Source organism: Martes martes, assembly GCF_963455335.1.
Source record: "Martes martes genome assembly, chromosome: 2".
NCBI classification, from domain to species: Eukaryota; Metazoa; Chordata; class Mammalia; order Carnivora; family Mustelidae; genus Martes; species Martes martes.
The window spans coordinates 196,374,503-196,398,510 of NC_137889.1; the positions used below are offsets into that span (position 1 = coordinate 196,374,503).

Consider the following 24,008-nt stretch of genomic DNA (forward strand, 5'->3'; position numbering starts at 1 on the left):
TCTTACAATTATGTGTCAGGAGGAAAGAACACTTAAATATTACATGTCCTTCTGCTACTCCTCTGTACTGCATGTTGCTATCTTGCCACTTAGAGTTTTCAAGCCAATAATAGGAATAATGAAATCTTGCTTACTCAAATTCCATTCTTTTTCTCTCTCCAAGCCCTCACCCTACCCCACACTCACTTTCTTTTCATTTTTCATTTTTATTTGGGCTTAGGGACATTAAATATTGAAAAGCAGAGATGAGCTTTAAAAATTAAAGTGAAGAAATAAAATGGCAAAATATTGGAGAGAAATGTTTGTATTGGCTTGTTTGGTATTTATATACTTGTCTTCCAGTAACTTACTTACTCTTTACTGTACCTAAAATAGAGAAAACTATCCAAAGTCAAGCATCTGAAATGACTACTATATACCTTAATCTTTATGCAGTATTTATAAGAATAAACATACTCCCCCATAAAATAATAAAGTATGCACTTGAAAGACTGGAAAACATAGTGATAATGAGATATGCAGAAAAGAGTTAACAAGCAGGCCTGAGCCTGCTATCTTTAGAAAGGACTGCTTTCAGGGTCTGCCCTCGGTTAGAGTCTGGGAACTTAAGTCAAATATAATTCCTTATATTGCTATAAAGTGTCCATAAATGGTGAGAGTGCTCATTATACCTAATCTATACAAACAACATCGTTCATACTGTACACCTGATTTCCATCAGGGAGTGTGAAATTCTGATACCACTAGGAGGAATATACCATGTGACTATTCTCCAATTAAAAACCTAGGGCACCGAGTTTCTATTGAGCTTCCCTGGTAAACAACACTTCACACGTGTTGTCGAACTCATTGCTGGAGGAATTAACTCACCGTGTGATTCCACTGGGAGAGACACTTAGAAGCTGGTTTCCTGCAGGTTTTATCTTACGTGCCTTGCTATTTGCTGATCTTGCTTGGTATCCTTTTGCTATAATAAATATTAGCTGTGAATACACCAGATGCTAAATCCTCTGAAGCCTTCTAGTAAATCACCAGATCTGGGCATGTTCTTGAGGACCTCGGACATATAAAGTTGACCGACATGTCTACATGAAGATATATGGATTCCAAATAAAAATATTTATTGAATACATACTATGTGAATGGAATTAGGTTAAGTGAAGCCAAGGCAAGTATGGGCTTATTTTAAGAAATTCACAGTACAGTGGCTATCCATGCATATATAAAAGGCATATTCGGCTAACTGAGTCAAAGCAGAATAAGAAATCTACAAGAAGCTTATTTCAAAGGCAGTTTTGAAGATGTGGACACCTCATCTTGTTTAAACTGCCAGGAAAGCTACAAACATGTAAGTTAGCCTTAAAGAAACAAGTAGGTTTTGATAGGTCCTAGAGACAGGAGAAAGGGGATTTCAAAAGGTTTCACTTACAGAGCTTCCCTTGAAACTTTGCAAATGGATAGGAGGTATTATAAAGTAAAATGCAGAGCATATTGAGGATGTAGAAAATATACTAATTGTTATTTATGAAACAAAGTGGAAATTTCAAGTTCTCTTGGTTAAAAGCCCAATAATTTGACTGTATTATGTACAGCTCTGTTCCATGCATAATTAATGGATTATTATAGAAGGACCATCAAAATCCCCTTGCACTTTAAAAGTGTTCCTTTTAAACTCACATACAGAACTTATGTTCTACTGGCTTCTAATTATGCTTTTTCTTTTCTACCTCTCCTTTGTTCAGGTCCATCATGAGTGAGGGATGGGACTCAAACTCTTCAGAAAACTGGCATGACGTTTGGAGTGTCAATGACACAAAGTATCACCTATACTCAGATATCAATATCACCTATGTGAACTACTATCTTCACCAGCCTCAAGTGGCAGCAATCTTCATTATTTCCTATTTTCTCATCTTCTTCCTGTGCATGGTGGGAAATACAGTGGTTTGTTTTACTGTGATGAGGAAAAAACATATGCACACCGTCACTAATCTCTTTATCCTGAACCTGGCAATAAGTGATTTACTGGTTGGCATATTTTGCATGCCGATCACGCTGCTGGACAATATTATAGCAGGTATGTTGACTTGTGTATGGTGCAAGGATGAAAGGAGGGAATTTCTGTCTCCTAAGCCTGCACCCGTAGCAGGGCCATTCATTCATTCGTAAATACCTATGGAGTTCCAAGAAAGGCTCCAAGTGCCTACCCTCATAGGGTCTACATTCTAAAGGGGGAGAAAGACAATAAACAAATAGATACAGTATACGTAGTCAGAGATTGATAAGAATTAGGGATAAAAATAAAGCAGGTGACAGAGATGAAGAGTAGAAACTCATTTTTAGAGTACTCACTGAAGGTCGTCAGAAAATGAGATCTAACATCTTTTACTAAAGACTTTGAATTTGCTTGGTGTGGTTCAGGGCACATATAATGCAGTAATATTATTGGTAATAGTATGCAGTGTAAAGTTCAGAAACTGATAAATCTGGTTTCAACTGACCCAATGTCTTCAATCTAACAGCAGGAATTGAGGCCCTCTTGTGGTTAGCTAGGGAGATTTCTTTTTTTTTTTTTTTTTTTAATGGGTTCAACAGCTACCACTTTTTTGTTTGTTTGTTTTTTTAATTTTTTATTTCTTTTCAGCGTAACAGTATTCATTGTTTTTTCACCACACCCAGTGCTCCATGCAATCCGTGCCCTCCCTAGTACCCACCACCTGGTTCCCCCAACCTCCCACCCCCCGCCCCTTCAAAACCCTCAGGTTGTTTTTCAGAGTCCATAGGGAGATTTCTAATAGGTTTTGAGGGAAGATGAGCAGCAATCCCAATGATTTCTCAAAAAGTGGTAGTTCATCCGTGACAAGGGACGTAGGCAACACAAGTTAACTCCACATTGTAGCAGTTCGGGTACTACCGTAGAGTCCCTCCGGCCTGTATGACTACTTCTCTAGCGCTACATCATGTACTCTGAAAGTGCGGTGTATCTCCAGCTCCCAGAACCATTTTGGTGCATAGTACCTGCTTACTAAGTATTTGTTGTATTAATTAATGAATGGTATTCACGATATTCATAGTCCAAATCTGTAGAAGAAAGAAAATGATGGGAGGTAGGTGAGGGGGGTGGAGTAACTGGGTGATGGGCATTCAGGAGGGCACCTGAAGTGAGAACTGGCTGTTGTATGCAGCTGGTGAGTCGCTCAAGTCTACCTCTGAAGCTGTAACACAGTATGGGTTAATTAAATTGAACTTAAATTTTAAAAAAATTAAATGATACCATAGTTGCATCACAAAAATATTTAGAGCAGCATGAGCTCTGTCATAGTTCTTAGCCTTTCACAGCATTTTCAGCTGACGGAAGAATAAGAGGTTTCTCTTCGGATTTCTGTTTCCTTCCCTTCTCTGGAGCAGGAGCTGGGGAGAGTTGATGAGTGCCTCTTTTAGCATCTGTACTCATTGATTCTGCACTTTGTGAGGTCTGGCATTAAAAATAAATTATCAAGAATGTACTTTTTTTTTTTTTAGATTTTTATTTATTTATTTCACAGACAGAAATCACAAGTAGGCAGAGAGGCAGACAGAGAGAGAGGAAGGGAAGCAGGCTCCCTGCTGAGCAGAGAGCCCGACGTGGGGCTCGATCCCAAGACCCCGGGATCATGACCCGAGCCAAAGGCAGAGGCTTTAACCCACCGAGCCACCCAGGCACCCTAAGAATGTACATTTTTTAAAAATTTTTTATTAACATATAATGTATTATTAGCCCCAGGGGTACAGGTCTGTGAATCGCCAGGTTTACACACTTGCCAGCACTCATCATAGCACATACAAGAATGTACATTTTTAAAACAAGATACATTTTTAAGATACTGTGCTAGACAAAAAGAGTGAAAGAATTGATTTAATTATTGTCATTGCTTGCAAGAAACTTATTTTGCCAATAAGAAATTCTCTGAGTATCTCGGTATCTCCCCCCTATAAGTATTTATAACGAAATTATTATCTCTGCTTCTCCATAAGTATCATTACCCTTCCTCACCCCCGATTCTCATTCACAGGAGGCAGCCACATTCAGCATCTTGCCTTAATTTCAGTAGTTACTCTCCTATTTCTAAGCAACCTGTTTCCATTATAATGTATTATCTTCATGCCGCGGGAGAGGTACATTAGTTGTCTGAATCCTTTCTTACCACAAGAGGTAGTTTCCCTCACCAGACTCCACTGAAATGACATAGAACAAAAGAACATAAATGCATAGAAACTGTCAGATACTGCTGAATAGGAAGATGGGAAAGCAGGATTGGCTGGAATCGTGTACAAATGCAATCAGATGCATTTATATAGACATACAAATACACATTCACATTCTTTGTCTCCTCTCAATTTCCCAGTGTAATTGTAATTTTTTATTAAGTCAGTATGCAGAGAATACATTCCTATAGTTATATACATTTTATATATATATATATATATATACACATTATATATATAGTTATATACATTCCTATAGTTACATTCCTATAGTTATCTTAGCCCTGCTGAGGCACGCTGAGTGCTAGGATATCAATGTCTGTCTTATAAAATGTTTTCTTGGATTTAATAAGAGCATCACATTTTGATCTGCTTAGTTTGGGGTATGGACCTATAAAGTAATATATCCTCAAATTCTCTTCTGGGAGTGTTAATATCTTGTAAACACCTTCAAATGTGTCAGGCAACCTGTGAATTGCATCTTGTTTCTGGAGAGCTGCCCCCTGGTGCTCTCCACCCTTGTGTTCTATTCAGACATCTTACCCTTTAGGCATGGAGCTCAGCGGCTACTGCTCTGGGATGTCCCTTCGCTGAGACCCTAATGATTCTCTTCACGTCTCTTTTCTGGAGCCATGTCTTCTTTCTTGGTTAATTCTCTATCGCTTTCCTGAGAAAGTGTGCATTAAGAGTTAAAAAAATGAGATCTGGTTTGTCTGCAATTATACTTATTCTGCGCCCATATATAGTTATATATATATATATATATATATATATATAGTTAGCTGTATAATATATATATATAGTTAGCTGTATAAAGTATTCAAGGATATTGTTATTGCTGAGAAATCTGATATTACTGCTAAAAAATCTAATGACATTGCACGCTTGCTTCTTTTATCCTGATTTGCATTTTGTTTTTTCTCCTGAAAATTCCTAGGACTTCTTTTCATCTTTAATGTTCTGAATTTCAGGCAATTTTGCCTTGAAAAAATCTTTTTTATTTTTCGTTTATTGTGTTGGACACAAACCAGGCCCTTTCGATCAAAAATAGAATGCCTCTTAATCCTGGGGAAATTTCTTGTATAATTCCCTTCCATTTTACCTTTATCAATTCCTATTAGATATTGGAGTTTCTGGGTTGCTGTTTTTTTAAAAAATCTTTTTCATTCTCTCTTCCTAATTGTTCCATTTTCAAAGATTTTCTCAATTTTCTCTTGTAGACATTTTACTGAGTTCTATGTTGTCATGTTTTAAATTCTTTGAGCTATTTTCATTTTCTGCATGTTTCTTATACTATCAGGCACATTTCATTGATGAAATGCGTTGTATCTGAGGTTTATTTTTTATGTTTTTATTTTAATCCCAGGTAGTTGTGTTATATTACTTTCAGGTGTACAAGATAAGGATTCAAAAATTACACACATCACCTGGTGCTCATGATGCCAAGTGCACTCCTTAATCCCCATCACCTGCTTAACCCATCCTCCCACCCACCTCCCTTCTGATGACCGTTAGTTTATTCTCTATAGTTCAGACCCCGTTTCTCAGTTTGTCTTTTCCCCTATGCTGGTTTGTTTTGTTTCTTAAATTCTGCATAGGATTGAAATCATATGGTATTTATCTTTCTCTGACAGACTTATTTTGCTTAGCATTATACTCTCTAGGTCCACCCGTGTAGTTGCAAATGGCAAGATTTCATTCTTTTTTGTGGCTGAATAATATTCCATTGCATATGTGTGTGTGTATATGTGTGTGTGTGGCTCATGTGTGCATATATATGCATGCATATAAAGCTATATACATACATACCAGTTACATATATATACACATACCACATAGCATATGTATATATATACATGTACACACATCATTTTGCAGATCCACATATACCACATTGCATATATATATCACATTGCATATATATACCACATATATGTATATACCACATTGCATATATGTGTATACCTCATTGCATATATATATATACATACACACACACACCACATCTTTATATCTATCTATATACAACATCTTCTTTATAGCTATCTGTCTAGATATACCACACCTTCTCCATCCATTCATCAATCAATGGGAAACTTGGCTGTTTCCCTGATGCTAAGTGCTGATGAACACCTTTTCATGTGTCTTTTGGCCACCTATACGTTGTCATTGGAGAAATGTCTGCTCATGTCATCTGCCCATTTTTTAATGCGGTTATTTGATTTTTGCGTGTTGAGTTATTTAAGTTCTTAAGTTCTTTGTTAAGTTCTTTATATATCTTCTTCAATCACATAGGTTGCCTTTTAGTTTTGTTGACTTCCTTCTCTGTGCCAAAGCTTTTTATTTTGATAAAGTCCTAATATATATATATATTTTTTGTTTCCTTTGCCTCAGGAGACAGACATATCAAGAAAAAAGTTATGATGTCAAAGAAGTTACTTCCTATGTTCTCCTCTAGGATTTTTATGGTTTCAAGTCTTTAATCCATTTCAAGTTTATTTTTGTGTATGGTATAAGAAAGTGGCCCAGTTTTCCCAACACTATTTGTTGAAGAGACAGTCTTTTTCCCATTGGATTTTTTTTCCTGATTTGTTGAAGATTAACTGCCAATATACTTATGGGTTTATTTCTGGGTTTTCTATTTTGTTCCATTGATCCACATGTCTACTTTTTTGCTAGTACAATACTGTTTTGATTACTACAGCTTTGTAATATAACTTGAAGTCTGGGATTGTGATGCCTCCAGCTTTGCTTTTCTTTTCCAAGATTGTTTTGGTTATTTGGGGTCTTTTGTGGTTCCATATAAATTTTAGGATTGTTTGTTCTAGTTCTGTGAAAAATGCTGTTTGTATTTCGATAGGCATTGGGAGTATAAACATTTTACCAATGTTCATTTTTCTAATCCACGAGTATGGAATGTTTTTCCATTTATTTATGTCATCTTTCATCAGTGTTTTATGGTTTTCGGAGTACAGGTCTTTTACCTCTGATTAGGTTTCTTCCTAGGTATCTTATTTGTGGTGCAATTTTAAATGGGATTGTTAATTTCTCTTTCTGCTGCTTCATTACTAGCATATAGAAATGCAACAGATTTCTGTACACTAATTTTGTATCCTTTACTGAATTCGTGTATCAGTTCTAGCAGTTTTTTTGGCAGTCTCAGATTTTCCGTATGAAGTATCAGGTCATCTGCAAATAGTGAAAGTTTTACTTCTTCCTTACTGATTTGGATGCCTTTGATTTCTTTTTCTTGTCTGATTTCTGTGACTAGGACTTATGGCACTATGTTGAATAAAAGTGGTGAGAGTGGACATCCTTCCCTTATTCCTGATCTCAGGAGAAAAGCTCTTAGTTTTTCCTCATTAAGGATGATGTTAGCTGTGGGCTTTTCATATTTAGCCTTTATTATGTTGAGGTATGTTCCCTCTAAACCTACTTTGCTGAAGGTTTTTATCATGAATGGATGTTGAATCTTGTCAAATGCTTTTTCTGCCACTATTGAAATGCTCGTATAGTTGTTACCTTTCTCTTATTGATACATCACATTGATTGATTTGTGAATATTGAACCACTCTTGCAAACCATGAATAAACCCCACTTGGTTGTGGTGAATGATTTTTTTTTAATGTGTTATTGGATTCAGTTTGCTAGTATTTTGATGACGACTTTTGCATCTGTGTTCTTCAGAGATACTGACTTATAGTTTATTGGGTTTTGGTATCAGGGTAATGCTGGCCCCATACAGTGAATTTGGAAATGTTCCTTCCTTTTCTATTTTTTGAAATAGTTTGAAGAGAATATGTATTAACTCTTCTTTAAAGGTTTGGTAGAATTCACCTTGAAGCCATCTGGTCCTGGAACTTTTGTTGGGAGTTTTGTGATTACTGATACAATTTCTTTGTTGGTAATTGAGTGTTCAAATTTTCTATTGCTTCCTGTTTCAGTTTTGATAGGTTATATGTTTCTAGGAATTTACCCATCTCTTCTAGGTTGTATATTCTCATAACTGTTTTATATTTCTGTGGTGTTGGTTGTTTTCTTTTCCTCATTTGTAATTTTATTTGTGTCCTTTTCCTTTTTTCTTGATATGTCTGGCTATTTTCAGCTATTTTTTAAATTTTTATTTATTTATTTATTTTTAAAGATTTTCTTTATTTACTTGACAGAGAGTTCACAAGTAGACAGAGAGGCAGGCAGAGAGAGAGGGGGGAAGCAGGCTCCCCACTGAGCAGAGAGCCTGATGTGGGGCTCAATCCCAGGACTCTGGGATCATGACCTGAGCCGAAGGCAGAGGCTTAACCCACTGAGCCACCCAGGTGCCCCTCAGCTATTTTTTTTAAAGATTTGATTTATTATTTGACAGAGAGAGAGAGGGAACACAAGCAGGGGGAGTGGGAGAGGGAGAAGCAGGCACCCTGCTGAGTAGGCAGCCTGATGCGGGGCTCAATCCCAGGACCCTGGGATCATGACCTGAGCTGAAGGCAGATGCTTAATGACTGAGCCACCCAGGCATCCCTATTTTCATCTATTTGATTTATATTGGTTTTCTCTTAAGTTTCTTTTTTCCTTTTTGTTATAGTCACTTTTATATTTGAGGTTTCCCTTATGTCAGTTGCTACTTAGCTGCTTGTGTTTCAAAGTGAGACACAATGTGGCTGACTTGGACCTCTCTGTGCCTTAAGTTCCAGGTCAGGCCCACTCTCAACTTCATTAGCTTGGGCCATTCACTGGGAAATCCACGACTTTCAAAATCTGCACAACAGTCTTCTTGGAAGGATCACATTCCCCAGAAAGAAATTCTCTGATCCTCTGCCATAGGAATCCTAAGACCGGCTGCTACAGTCCACAGCCCAGTGGGTCTCTGGGCAACAGTACTGGATGGAGAGTATTTTTACTTAACCCTTGGGCATCATTGCGGTACCCAGTGCACCTGCACCTAGAGAGTCAGAGTCTAGAGCCGCTTTGCTTCGACTGCCTGAGACTAACTTCCATCCTTCTGCTGGCCAGGGGAAAAGCAAGGGGCATCTGGTTACATTTATTCATAATTCAGCCAATTGTGTTATTTTTCCCGCTTCACATTCCTTCTATTTGAGTTTTCTTTTCCCTAGTGCTTTCATTCTAGTGGAATTTAGTGAGGGAGGTGAGATAAATCATGTGCTCATTCTTTATTTTTGACCAAAGGCTATTCACACTCTTTTTGTTTAATATTATAAGAGCCAAATAATTCTAGGACTGGGAAAACATGCGCTCTCTTGGTTTCTATTCAGTAGAGTCACTCAAGCATCTATTTTAAGATGGTCTGGATAGATGACAGTTTTTTTTAGATATACTTGGATTAGATTTTGGGGAATATTTAAAATTAGTAAGAAATCTTAAAAACAAGTTGCACAATCTTTTTAAAAAATGAATTTTGTGTATTTCTCAGATTTTTGAAATTTATCTTGTGGGAAACTAGAACAGTTACTAGTGGAAGAATAGTACTTTCCTATAATAGTAGATGGGTGGTTATATCAACCTGTTATATTTCTTTTATAAACATTCTAGTAAATGAGGTTTGATTAGAAACTAATTCAAATAGACTGATTTTGTTCATGCAAAGTGCTCTTTATTCTCAAAGTATGTCTTAGTTAGCTCAGGCTGCTATAAAAAAAAATACCACAGACTAGGTGGTTTAAACAATAAGACATTTATCTTCTCACTGTTTCAGAGGCTAGAAGTCCAAGATCAGGGTGATAGCATGGCCAGGTTCTTGATGAGGGTCCTATTTTTGGTTTGTAGACAGCCACCTTCTTGCTGTGTGCTCACATGGACTTTCCTCAGTGCATAGTCATGGAAAGGAAAGGAAAACTCTCTTTCTTCTTCTAATAGCAGTAATCCCATCATGTGGGCACCACTCCTGAGGCATTATCTAAAGGTAGTTACTTTCCAGAGGCCCCTCCTCTAAATACATTAGGGCTTAAGGCTTCAATATATGAATTTAAATGGGGGGGACACAAACATTTACTCTATAACAATGTAAATTGTCTCATTACATAATATATGAATAAATACTAATCTTATTTATTCTACATTTACCTCTTGTTCCTCATAATTTATGGGGTATATTTCCAAATTATAAAACCAATATACTTCCTGTCTTATTCATTTAAAGTGCTTTATTGCATAAGGGTTGATGGTTTAGGCTCTAGAACCATACAGCTGGGGTTGAAATCCTAAATATGTTGCTAGGTAGCTGTGGGAAAGCATGTGATATTTGTGTATTTATTACCTAGTCTATATCATGAGGAGGAGAATGAAGCCTTCAAAAGCCTGTTTGGGGAATTAGCTAAGTTAATAGATACCAAGCACTTACTACAATGCCTAGAATGTTATAACTACTGTATTATGTTTTGACATTAATAGTATACTAAAAATAGAGCTCTGGAGATATTAATGAAAATAATGGAAAACAACGATTGTTCCCTGGATATCATTTAGGAAATAGTTGCATCAGTCTTGATTTCATGCTTTTCTGTTCATATTTTTGGTGAGAGTAAAAAAATTTATATATATATGTGATCAATTCAAAGACTGTTTCTTATCCCTTTCAGGATGGCCCTTTGGAAGCACAATGTGCAAGATCAGTGGATTCATCCAAGGAATATCAGTTGCGGCTTCAGTCTTTACTTTAGTTGCCATAGCTGTGGATAGGTAAGTCAGCACCAAAATCGGAATCTAGTGAAAAATGTATAATCTACTATATTTGGCTATATCCGCCCAAAATTTTATCTATAATATCCACTCTTTTTTTTTAAGATTTTTATTTATTTATTTGACAGAGATCACAAATAGGCAGAGAGGCAGGCAGAGAGAGAGGAGGAAGCAGGCTCCCCGTGGAGCAGAGAGCCCGATGCGGGGCTCGATCCCAGGACCCTGAGATCCTGACCTGAGCCGAAGGCAGAGGCTTTAACCCGCTGAGCCACCCATGCACCCCAATATCCCCTCTTTTAAGAGCATGGCATATATCTGCTAAAAGGTTCAGTAATAAAATAAAACTACCAAAGTTTCTGTTTTTAAAATTAAATAATTAGGGATGACGTGTCTTATTTGGGGCTGTTATAATAAGATACCATCGACTGCATGTCTGAAACAACAGAAATTTATTTGTCACAGTTCTGGAGGCTGGGGCCAAGGTCAGGATGCCAGTTTCTGTGTCTGGTGAGAGAACTTTTCCTAGTTTGCAGAGGGGCATCTTCTCCAAGGAACCAGGAGCTCTATTCTCCTCTTTTTAAAAGGTCACTAATCCTATCATGAGGATACCAACCTCCTGATCTCATTTGAACCTAATTAGTTCCAACTACCATCCAATCAGGGTTAAAACCCTGACACTTATTCAAGGTATGAATTTTGGGAGGACACAAAGTCTACAACATCATAGTTACCCTATTTTTCACTACAATCGAATTTTCTAGTGATAGAAATGTGAAATCTAAGATTTTATCCAGATTTTAAGAGAAAATTTAATCATCATTCACAGGTAGTGGTGAGATGTGCCTGTACTGGGCTGGTCTGTATATTATCTAAAGCACATTGGACAGAGACGCCTGGGTGGCTCAGATGGTTAGGCGTCTGCCTTTGGCTCAGGTCATGATCTCCACGTCCTGGGATTGAGCCCCACGTTGGGCTCCCAGGTCAGCAGGGAGTCTTCTTCTCCCACTGCCCCTCAAATGAATAAATAAAATCTTAAAAAAATAAAACAAGTTAGACAAAGTGCTGCCTAAAGAAGTTCACATTCTGGTAGAGGCAGAGAGATATGTTAACAAATACTTACAAATAATACTCTCTACTATAACAACTGTACAAAGGAGAGAGTGATCAAGTTATCTCTCAGGACAGGGAGTGTCGGGTTCACAGAAGAGGTCATAACTGATTGCTCAAGATTTAGAAACTAACTTTGGGAAGAAATAGAGGAAAGAGCATCTCTTAAGACAGGGATAGATAGATATCTATAGACATCTATCTATAGATCTTGATAAGGACACTTATCAAGAGAAACACAGAGAGGCAGGCCAGCTAGAATATGGGAAGGTGGAATGGCACATTGGGTGTGACCATTTCTTCCACAGAAAGAGGCAAGTGGGTTTTCTATGGGCTTGTCTTCCATTTGTTCTGAAGACAACAAGGAACTACTGAAGTCTTTTATATGAGGGAGTAATTACTAGACTTTCATTTTAGGAAAAGAGAAAGGGTTTGGAGTTGTATAAGACTGGAGAAAGGAAGAATAGTTAAACTTTTGTAACAACTTAGGTGGGAGAGGATGTAAGGCAGTGGCAATGGCAATTAAGGGATATTTGGGAGAGAAACTGAATAATGCCCCCCAAAACAAAATGCTCTAGAATTGTTGACATCAAAAACCAACTTGGTAGATTGCGTTTTAAATACTAATCTATTTCTAAGAACCCATATTATAGATCTAGCTTTTTGGTTTCCATTTAAAGAGAACAGAATTTGCAATATATGCTAACAAGTACATGCCAAAGGTATCTTTTTACATTAAAATTTGGGAGCTAATTATTTCCAAATTTATTATCTTCTGTTGCTATTTTGCTAAATCATTTTTTGTGTACTAATTTATACTAATACTTATTTTATACTAGTAAATAATGCTACTACTAAATTATTTTGTTGTGAATATAATACTAAACCTTAATTTTACAATTATTTATGTTACCTGTACAGTGAATAAAAGAAATATCCTTTGTATTTTCTACTTGCATCTTGAGCTTATCAGATTTAGTATTATATATCCCTAAGTTTCTCTTTCAGTTTCTACAATGCCTCCTAAACAGAGATATCATTTTAAAAAGGTTAAAACAATAAGCATATTGTGCTATGTTTATTCAAGGGATAATGGTATGTGGACTAAAATCAATTAACTAGGTCCATGTATTTCAAAATGCATAAATGTCAGAAGCATACAATCTCAAAGCTATGCAATGATGCATATAATATGGTGCCATAATATATAAATTAAAATGTTATAAATGCAGACTAGTACTGTCAAAGCATAAAAACAATGACAGGAATGATATATAGCAACTTTAGATTTCTGCGGAAAGTGGAATAGTAGATTGGAATCGAACAGACCTACCAAAAAATTCCATCTTTGTCATGTTTTAGGTATTTTAAAAAGTGACAAAACTATGGTCACCTGCCGTGACACACCCTTCGCTCTCTGCCTTCCCAACCATGTATCATTTCTCTAGTTTCAATTTTCTGTTGCAGTATAACAAGTCAGCTTCCAAAACAAACCACTTAGTGGCTCATGATGCTCATGAATCTATGACGAGGGCAGCTTCACTGATCGGAAACATATACCTCGTTTCTGCTCCACTTGGCATCAGAGAGAGAGTTCTAAGACCAAGAATGAAGCCTTTTCCTAGTGTTGGTGCCCATACTGGGAAAACTTGAACAGCTAGGAGCGAGAACTGGGGCTTCTCAGGCCCTGCATGGGCTCCACAGCATGGCAGCTTCAAGGTAGCTGAGCTTCTCATGTCTGTCCAAGGCATGGGTGTCCTAAGAGAGTGTGCCAGTGAAAATCATGTAGTGTCCGTTGTGCATCCTGTTCCTTAGAAGTGAGGCACAAAGTCCATTCAATGGACTTTGGAGGGCATGTTCAAGAATTTAGACCTGTTTCAAAACCACTACACCTTCATCTCTATCTGAACTACTGGCACCCAAAAGCATTTCTCAGGGTCAGCTCTTGGAGGAAGCCAAACTACAAAAAAACTCTCCCAAACCTATTTCTCCAGATTAACTTCACCTACACATCCAACAACCAACCACCACCTCAAAATAAACAGCCCCAGAATTGAACTTTCTTCTCTACCAGTCCTCCACAAAAAAGAACTAAACAATAAGCTCCTTTTCTCATTTTTCCCAGCCAAGGAATGGCAGGCTCACACATCCAATATAAATGAAAATCTTGAGATTTATTCTTGAACTTTCCTTCTCTCTCCAACTTCTTTCTAGTCACTCTTCAAATCCCATTAGTTCCGGGTGCTCACTGGTCCTGAACAAGGCACCGTCCCCCATTGCTGGAGAGAGAAAACTGAGATTTTTGTCTTTTCCTAAGTGGTGTGGTGATAATTTTATATGTGAGCTTGCTGTGCCACGGGGTGCCCAGATATTTGGTCAAACATTACCCTGGGTGTGTTTGGTGAGATTAACATTTGAATCCATAGGCTGAGTAAAAGAGCCCCGTGCTAATCTGGGAGGCCCTTATTCAACAAATTGAAGGCCCAAATACGAACAAAAAGGCCGACCTTCCTGCAAGTAAGAAAGTATTGCTCCTGCCCGAGTTTTTGAGCTGAGATATCAGTCTTTTTCTGTCCTTAAACTACAGCCTTAGATCTTCTGGGGTATGAGTCTGATAGCTTTTAGACTGGAACTTTTATCAGTGGCTGTCCTGTTCTCAGGCCTTCAGATTTGAACTGGAACCCCTGTTGGCTCTCCTGTGTCTCCATTTTGCCAACTGCAGATCTTGGGACTTCTCAACTTCCAAAACTGCATGAGCCAATCCCATAACATAAGTATCTTTCCATGTATTTACACATAATGTTGGCTCTTATCCCTAGAGAACCCTGACTAATGCAGTGGCCAAGTCTAAACTCTAGCATGATTTTAGCATAATTAAACAATATTTTCCTTGACTGTTTCCTGGCGGAGAGCATTTTCTATCATGTTCATCTTTGTCTCTCTGAACACACACACACTCACACACACACACACACACACACATGCACACACACACATTTGTTGAATGAATGAAAAAAGATTGAAGCCCCAACAGTTGGTTTACAAAAAGAACAAGATACCTAGAATTGTGCCTATGAAGTTACCCATAATTTAATGATGAGTAGATGGAGACTCTTTAATTAGAAGATTAAAAGAGAACTTGAAGGTTAAGACAGCAGACCTTAACACATGCTGCAATAAAGGACAACAGAGCAATCAACATTCAAGTTAATTAGTATATGAAGCTATGTGAGATAAATTAATATGGAGCTGCTGCTGAGCCATTAAAAGCTTTAAGTTTTCTTACCTGCAGATCTGGAAAGTAATAATTTTCATATTTCCACTTTACAGAGTCATTATAAAAACCAAAGATTAAATAGGTGATAGTACTTTGAAAAATATATTATATAGTTGTATATGGTATGACTATAATTATCATAGTGAGTATGAATAATAACACCAAGACTCACAATGCCAAAATTGCAGTTAAATGCAATCAGGGTTATGCTATGTACTGAGATTGAATTTCCATGCTCACCAGAGGACATACAACGTCTGGAAGACATGTAATAGAACTTGTAATGGAAATGCTCAGACTCTTATCGCTGTGACTCAAGCCACCGAAACACTTAGTGGCTTGAAACAAAAATACTTAAACGAATCTATGGTTTGGTTGGATGCCTCTGTGTCATCACTCAAGCTTCTATTTATGTCATGCTTGCTAATGTTCAATTGGCCAAGCACAGAGATGACATGGGAAGGGGCCACAGAAGGTTATGAGGGAGAGTTTAACAATGGACTCTGGAGCCAAACTACCTGTGTTAAAATTATGTGTAGCTGTGGACAAGATTTTTTTTTTTTTTTACTTTTTCTAGACCTATTTTGCTATTTTTTAAGTGGGGAAGTTTAAAGAGACGATTAATGCAAACCAATGAGAAAGAGTCTGGAACAGAATACTAAATATTCATGTTCAATATCTACTAGTTACAATGGTCACTTTTATTATTAATAGTGACTAATAGAGTGTCTGATAGTCAACTTATTCCTATTTTGAGACGAAATTTATATCTGTCACAAAAAACACCAATGCATGCCCCTCTATTGCTAATGGTAACTTCATGTTTTTGAGAGGAACATGAGTGGGAGAATTAAATTTAATTCACAACTTGGTCAGAAGTTATAAGGCAGTGCTCCACTGATACTTGCTTTTAATTGCAGGTTCCAGTGTGTCGTCTACCCTTTTAAACCAAAGCTCACTATCAAGACAGCATTTGTCATTATTGTGGTCATCTGGGTCCTGGCCATTGCCATTATGTCCCCATCTGCAATAATGTTACATGTAGAAGAAGAAAAATATTACCAAGTGAGACTCAACTCCCAGAATAAAACCAGCCCAGTCTACTGGTGCCGGGAAGACTGGCCAAATCAGGAAATGAGGAAGATCTACACCACTGTGCTGTTTGCCAATATCTACCTGGTTCCCTTGTCCCTCATTGTCATCATGTATGGAAGGATTGGAATCTCACTCTTCAAGTTGACAGTACCCCACACAGGCAAGCAGAACCAGGAACAGTGGCACATGGTGTCCAAAAAGAAGCAGAAGGTCATTAAGATGCTCCTGATCGTAGCCCTGCTTTTTATTCTCTCCTGGTTGCCTCTGTGGACGCTGATGATGCTCTCAGACTACGCTGACCTGTCTCCAAATGAACTGCGGGTCATCAACATCTACATCTACCCTTTTGCACATTGGCTGGCCTTTTGCAACAGCAGTGTCAATCCCATCATTTATGGTTTCTTCAATGAGAATTTTCACCGTGCTTTCCAAGATGCTTTTCACCTCCAGCTCTGCCAAAAAAGAGCAAAGCCCAAGGAAACCTACACTCTAAGAGCTAAAGACAATGTGATCATACATACATCTCATCAGTTAGCCCAAGGACTTACCATTCAAAATTCACATGAGGAAAATTTGCCTTGTAGGAAAAGTACTGAAAAACCCAAACAAGAATTGATGATGGAAGAATTAGGGGAAGCTACTCACAGCAACGAGATTTTAAAAGAGCTGGTATGATGATTTTAACTATACTCTGTGTTATGTGTAGAAATACTCTTGCTTTCTATAGCTTTGTATTTCAGTTCTTTCTGAGAATGTTCTAAAGAAAACATGTACTGAAACCCTCTCTGAACAGAAGTGGAAAAAGCAGTCTTATGTTCATATTCAATCTTACGTTATACAAACTATATAGAGACTCACATACGAATTTGCCTGGATGAATCCATTTTCTAGAAACAATTTTCAAAGCTTGGCCTTTTCCATTTTAGCCATTTGTATATGAGTCAAGCATGTGCATTATGGGTATACCACTAAAGACAACACACACCCATTTTCCCCAAATGGTGATAAATGGGCAGTTCCTTGTATAAGAGTACATTTCCCCAATTCCATCTTTGCTTTTGGAGTTGAAATTTTAAACTAGAGAATTACTTGTGTTTTTAAAATATACTTAGGTTTCTTAGAAATAACAGCAATAGCAATTAGATGCTATTTCTTTTAAAGAGTACAGTTAAAGTTGGCGAGAGAATAACATTGTTGGCTTTTTAATATTTTCATAAATAGGGGCACCTGTGTGGCTCAGTTGGTTAAGCATCCAGCCCCCTTTTGTTGTCAATAATTTTTTATTATTTTCGATTAGCCATCATATAGTATGTCATTGCTTTTTTATTTCAGCTCAGGTCATGATCTCAGGGTGCTGTGTTGGGCTCCCAGCTCAGCAGGAAGTCTGCTTCTCCCTCTCTGTCTGCCACTCCCTCTTCTCATGCTCTCAATCTCTTTCTTTTGCAAACGAATCTTTAAAAAAAATTTTTCAAAAAAAAAAAATAAATAAAAAAAATAAAAAAAATAAAAAAAATTTTTCATAAATAAAATTCATGACCTAGCTACAACCATGTTTCTTACAGAGGTGACTCAGGACCCCAATTTGACCCCCTCTCTGGTAGAATCTCTGACACAAAGACGCAAATCCTTTAATAATGCAGTGGTTGGCAGAAGAATGATAGCTCTCCTTTGTAGTGCTTTGTCAATGATGTTCAACAATCATTATAAGACTCCCATAAAGTCTATACAGAACAGGACCAATTATTCCAGATTTCCTGCTGGGCACAGCATTTAAATCCGGCACTCTTATTGAATTTGTAAATTAGTACCACTGTTAAAAAGAGACTTACAAACCCTTGGATTCTGCTGTGTTTCAATTATGTAATAATAACAGCTGTAAATGCTAGTTTTTATTCTAGGATGAGATTAGTCCCTAGAAAATTTGAAAATATAATAGATGGTTTGGCAAACAAAAATAAATCTCTTGGTTTAGACCTAATGTGTTTTTCCAGTCATTCATGTGGTTCAAGCTAAAAGCCTTTCAATGTTGTAGGCCTTTGAGAAAATAACTGTTGAGTTTTCAACTGAATTGAGCTACATGAGATCTGAATATACAAGTGTTATTCCTATAACCAGGAAGGGCAACTTTTGAAGTTTATGTACAGAATCTGACCTTATATTCCTTTGCCCTCATTTACTAAAATACTATGTACAGTAGATGTTGAAGTTTATTTTGTTAGACTATTTATTGTTTTCTGATGGGCATCCTCACATTCTATCAGGACCTCAAACTCAAACTAAACCCCACATCCTTACCCGTCATTGATCTACATTTTATCAACTTCAACCCCCTTTCACATGTGTGTTTCCACCAATAGTCTGCTTATAACAAAGTAGGTATTATCTAAGGTGATTTATTTTCTTCATTGTGCTCATTTTCTTGAGTCCTCATAAGCAGAGTTGTTAATATCCATATTTTTACTAACAGCCTGTTCAAAACAACCTAAGTCACAAGCCCCAGAGCATTGTTTCCAGACCTTTAAACCTAATGAAATTTGCCAGACTGGATTTCAAAATTTCTTGGGACTGGTGAACACTTTTTCCTTTCCATTTTCTCCCTTTTTGAACAGATACGCCTATAACTGTTACTCCATGCTTGTACCACCATTGTGTTTTAGGAACAAATAACCTGCTTCTTTAGTTCCATAGATGTTGCATAGATGGACAGAAATTCTGCCACTAAATCTGTGGTAATTTGTTATGGCAAAAATACATAATAAATATACATCATTTTTTTTCTTTCTTTTTTATTTTTAAAGATTTTATTTATTTGACAGAGATCACAAGTAGGCAGAGAGGCAGGCAGAGAGAGAGGGGGAAGCAGGCTCCCTGCTGAGCAGAGAGCCCGATGTGGGGCTCGATCCCAGAACCCTGAGATCATGACCTGAGCCAAAGGTAGAGGCTTTAACCCACTGAGCCACCCAGGCGCCCTCATTTTCTTTTTTATGGTTAATTCTTTGGTACACTCAAAGTGTATTTTTCATAAGAGAAAAATATAAATGTTTTATAGTATTTAAGCAGTTTTTCCATTCAATCATCTTTCTGCATGGTTTCTTCTCTAGCTCATTAAGGGATTTTAGGTAGAATGCCCTCCTTCTAGGTGGCAGCCGCTACACCAGCTCTGCCTGATCTGTTGACTGTGCTACTCCCTTGCTTAGGAACTGTGCTGTGATACATTGCCTCCCTCTGGGTAGGAAGTTTGGCAGGGGGGGATGGCCTTTGAATTATACCATGCACAGATTAAACACAAGCTCAGTTCAGCAAATTCATAAAGTGAGAAAAATCCACATTTGATGAACTTATACAGAAAGTTGTATTCCAAAGAGCATTAAAAGCTATATGAATTTCAGTATAGATATGTTTTGTGTTTGTTTCTAATCACAACATGGAACAAGGATCAGCATGGTCAGTGGTTAAGGCCAGCATGGCACAAAGGCAGTATGTGTGGTAGTTAGGATGACAGGTATTAGAGAAGGACAGACAGGTTCAAATCAAGGATTCCCTGCTTATTACCAGTTGCATGAGTATACACAAATTACTTAATCCTTCCCTGTGTTAGTGTCTTCATCTGTAAAATGGGATGATACTAGTACCAAGGACAACCTTATGAACAGGTACTAGTATCACCCCATTTTACAGATTGTTCATAAGGTTGTCCTTAAATGAATTATATCACATAATGCATTTGAAACAGTGCTTAGTCTCCAAATAATCATGTGTGCAATTTATGTATCAAATATTCAGGTGGAAAAAGTCAAATTTCATAATGGATTAAAAAAAAAAAACATAAAAGTAAAGGAAGTTTCTTCACCTGATACATAATCCCTAAGTACGTTAGCTATGTCACATAATAATTGCCTTATAAAGGCTGACATATATGTAACATATAAATACTAATTAAAGCAAAAATGGAAAAAAGTAAACGTAAGTGAAAGTCTCAAGCCTGGAGGAATGACAGTGACTTAAAAATGGATAAGAAATATGCATCACTTCTCTGTACATAGCATATGTGTTTTCTCATGTATTTGTCTTCCTCTTTAAACTAAGGTCAAAGAAGCAGCTTTTTAATCTTTGTATCTCTAGAGCTCAGCATGTTGTTCTGAACACAAAGGTGAATAATAACTGATTTTAAGTAAATTGAATATCAGAACAAGTATTCTATGAATTTGTTACTCTAATATCTTCATTAGGATAGAACATTGTGATCTGTAACTGTGAATTGTAATAAAATAAATAAAACATTTCCCTGATAATAACTATTGTTTCTCAATTAAATATTTCTCATAAACAAATACATTACTGAAGGACTCAGAACAATACTTTTGATTTTACTGTGAAATCCAACATTATGATGAGTAAAATTTCAGATAAAGAACTTTGTCAGGAATTATATTAACTAGTTTTTTAAATTATTTAATATAATTTCTAAAGATGTATTTTAGGAGTCTGACTCCTGGGTTAGATGGTGGAGTAGGAGGATCCTAAGCTAACCTCATCCCATGGACAGATCTAGATAAGACCCACATCAGTTTAACCCAGAAAACAACCTGTTAGAGTTAACAACAGTTAACAAGACTTTTAGAACAGGATGCCTGGGTGCCTCAGTGGGTTAAGCCTCTGTCTTCAGCTCAGGTCATGATCTCAGGGTCCTGGGATCGAGTCCCACATTGGGCTCTCTGCTCAGCAGGGAGCCTGCTTCCATCTTTCTCTCTGCCTGCCTCTCTGACTACTTGTGATCTCTCTCCCTCTCTCTGTCAAATAAATAAGTAAAATATTAAAAAAAAAAAAACTGTTAGAACAGACTCTCTATACCTAAATGTAGATAAATCGGCTGCATTGAAAAAGGTAGGAAGGGCTCATGTGTAGTCAGGAATCAAACTGGCAAGACTGTCCATGGGAGGGAGCAACACCACAGGCATGAGAAAGGGAAAGGAGCAGACCTCACATCAGCCATACCAGGCACAGAGGACCCACACAGAGAGACAAATCCCCACAACATTTGGCTTTGAAACCAAAGGGGCTTAACTTTGTGAGTTCTTACAGTCAGTGGGGCTTAACAACTAGAAGTTTAAAAATAGTGGACTCCCCTCTGGGAGAGCTGAAAGGTGATAGGAAACTGAATCCCTGTCCTGAAAGAGACAGCATGACAAACAGCTCCACTGATAAACAACATAGAAGCAGAAGTTTGAAAAACACCTAGGGCATATGAGAAAGAGATTTATTTACTAATCTCAGAGTATGTGCTAGAGAGGCAGGGATCTTTAGGAGACTTTAAGAACAAAATTGCTGGGGCACCTGGGTGGCTCAGTGGGTTAAAGCCTCTGCCTTCGGCTCAGGTCATGATCTCAGGGTCCTGGGATCAAGCCCCACATCAGGCTCTCTGCTCAGTGGGGAGCCTGCTTCCTCCTCTCTCTCTGCCTGCCTCTCTGCCTACTTGTGACCTCTGTCTGTCAAATAAATAAAATCTTAAAAAAAAAAATGAAAATAGACTAAGGGAACTCAGTGACACCATCAACTGTAATAACATTTGCATTATAGGGATCCCAGAAGGAGGAGGGATAGAGTGGGGTGGCAGGGGTTGGGTAGAAAATTTATTTGAAGAAATAATAGCTGAAAACTTTCCAAATCTGAGGACAGAAACAGAAAACCAGATTCAGGAGGCAGAGAGAGTATCCAATAAAATCAACCCAGGGAGGTGCACACTAAGACATACTATAATTAAAATAGCAAAAAAGTAGTGATAAACAAAATTCCAAAAGCAGCAAAAGAAAACAGTTACATACAAGGGAAACCCCATAAGTCTATCAGCTGATTTTTCAGCAGAAACTTTGTAGACCAGAAGAGAGTGACATGATATATTTGAAGTGGTGAAAGAAAAAAAAAAAAAAAAAAACCATACAAGCAAGAGTACTCTATCTCTCACAGTTTTCATTAAGCATACAAGAAGAGATATAGAGCTTTCCACAAAAACACAAGTTAAAAGAATTCATCAGCACTAAAACAGCCTTACAAGAAATGGGATTCTTTGAGTGGAAAGGAAAGACTATAAGCAGGAGTAAGAAAAGAAGGACACATAGGGGTAAAATAAGTATACCTATAAAAAGGGATTCACAAAATAAAATGATGCAAAGTATGACACCATATATCCAAAATATGGGGAGAAATGATAAGTAAAAATATAGTACTTTAAGAATGGGTTCAAACTTAAATGATTTAAATGACTGCTATGTGCATTGGATGTTATATATAAACATAGTAAGCACACACACACACACACACACACACACACACACACAAATCCAGAAATAGATAATGCAAAAAATAAAGAGAAAAGAATACAAGTGTATCACTAAAGAAAGCCAGCAAACCATGAGACAGCAAGAAAACAAAGGAAAGAGAACTACAAAACACAATCATAAAACACGTAACAAAGTGGCAATAAGTACATATATATGAATAATTACTTTGAATGTAAATAGACTAAACACCCCAATCAAAAGACATACAGTGACAGGATGGATTAAAAAAAAGCAAGTGCCATCCATATGCTACCTATAAGAGACTCATTTCAGTCCTAAAGACACATGCAGATTGAAAGTGAAAGAATAAAAACCATTTATCATGCAAATGGAAGTGAAAAGAAAGCTGGGGTAGCAATACACATATTAAAAAAAATAGACTTTAAAACAAAAACTATTACAAGAGACAAAGAAGGACACTACATAAAAGAAATAATCAAACAAGGAGATGTAACAATTGTAAATATTCATGCATAAAACATGGGAGCATGGAAATACATAAAGCAACTACTAACAAACATAAAGGAAGAAACTGATAATAATACAGTAATAGTAGGGGACTTTCACACCTTACTTACACCAGTGGGTAGATTACCCAAAAAGAAAATCAATAATTAAACAGTGGCTTTGAATTATACATTGGACCAGATAGACCTAATGGGTATATTCAGAACATTCAGAACATTCCATCATAAAACAGCAAAATACACATTCTTTTTAAGTTCACATGGGACATTTTCCAGAACAGATTATATGTGAGACCACAAAACAAGTCTTGGCAAATACAAAAAAAAATTAAAGTTTTTTCTGACCACAGTGCTATGAAACTAGAAATCAACCAAAAGAAAGTCAAATACATGGAGGTAAATAACATGCTACTAAACAAGAAATGGGTCAACTAAGAAATCAAAAAGGAAATAAAAAAATACTGGGTGGCAAATGAAAATGAAAAAAACAATGGTCCAAAATTTGGGGGATGTAGCAAAAGGTATTTAAGAAGGAAGTTTAACAGCAATACAGGCTTATCTCAAGAAGCAAGCAAAATGTCAAATAAACAACCTAACCTTAGACCTAAAGGAGCTAGAAAAAACAAAACCCAAAACCAGTAAAAAGAAGGAAATAATAAAAATGAGAGCAAAATTAAGCAAAATAGAAATAAACAAACCAAAAAACCTACAATGAAACAGATCAATGAAGCCAGGAGCTGGTTCTTTGAAAAGATCAGCAAAATCAATACATTTAGCCAGGCTCATCCA

At 37.0% G+C, this 24,008-nt stretch overlaps 1 protein-coding gene across 1 annotated transcript; it reads left to right on the forward strand.

Moving 5' to 3' along the window:
• Window positions 1–1,749: 1,749 nt before the first annotated feature.
• NPFFR2 (neuropeptide FF receptor 2) lies at window positions 1,750–17,089 on the forward strand (the record flags this gene model as incomplete). Its single annotated transcript, XM_080797446.1, has 3 exons — window positions 1,750–2,077; window positions 10,836–10,935; window positions 16,240–17,089. 3 exons carry the CDS (start codon window positions 1,750–1,752, stop codon window positions 17,087–17,089), a joined length of 1,278 nt encoding a protein of 425 aa, XP_080653572.1.
• Between the last annotated feature and the right edge of the window lie 6,919 nt (window positions 17,090–24,008).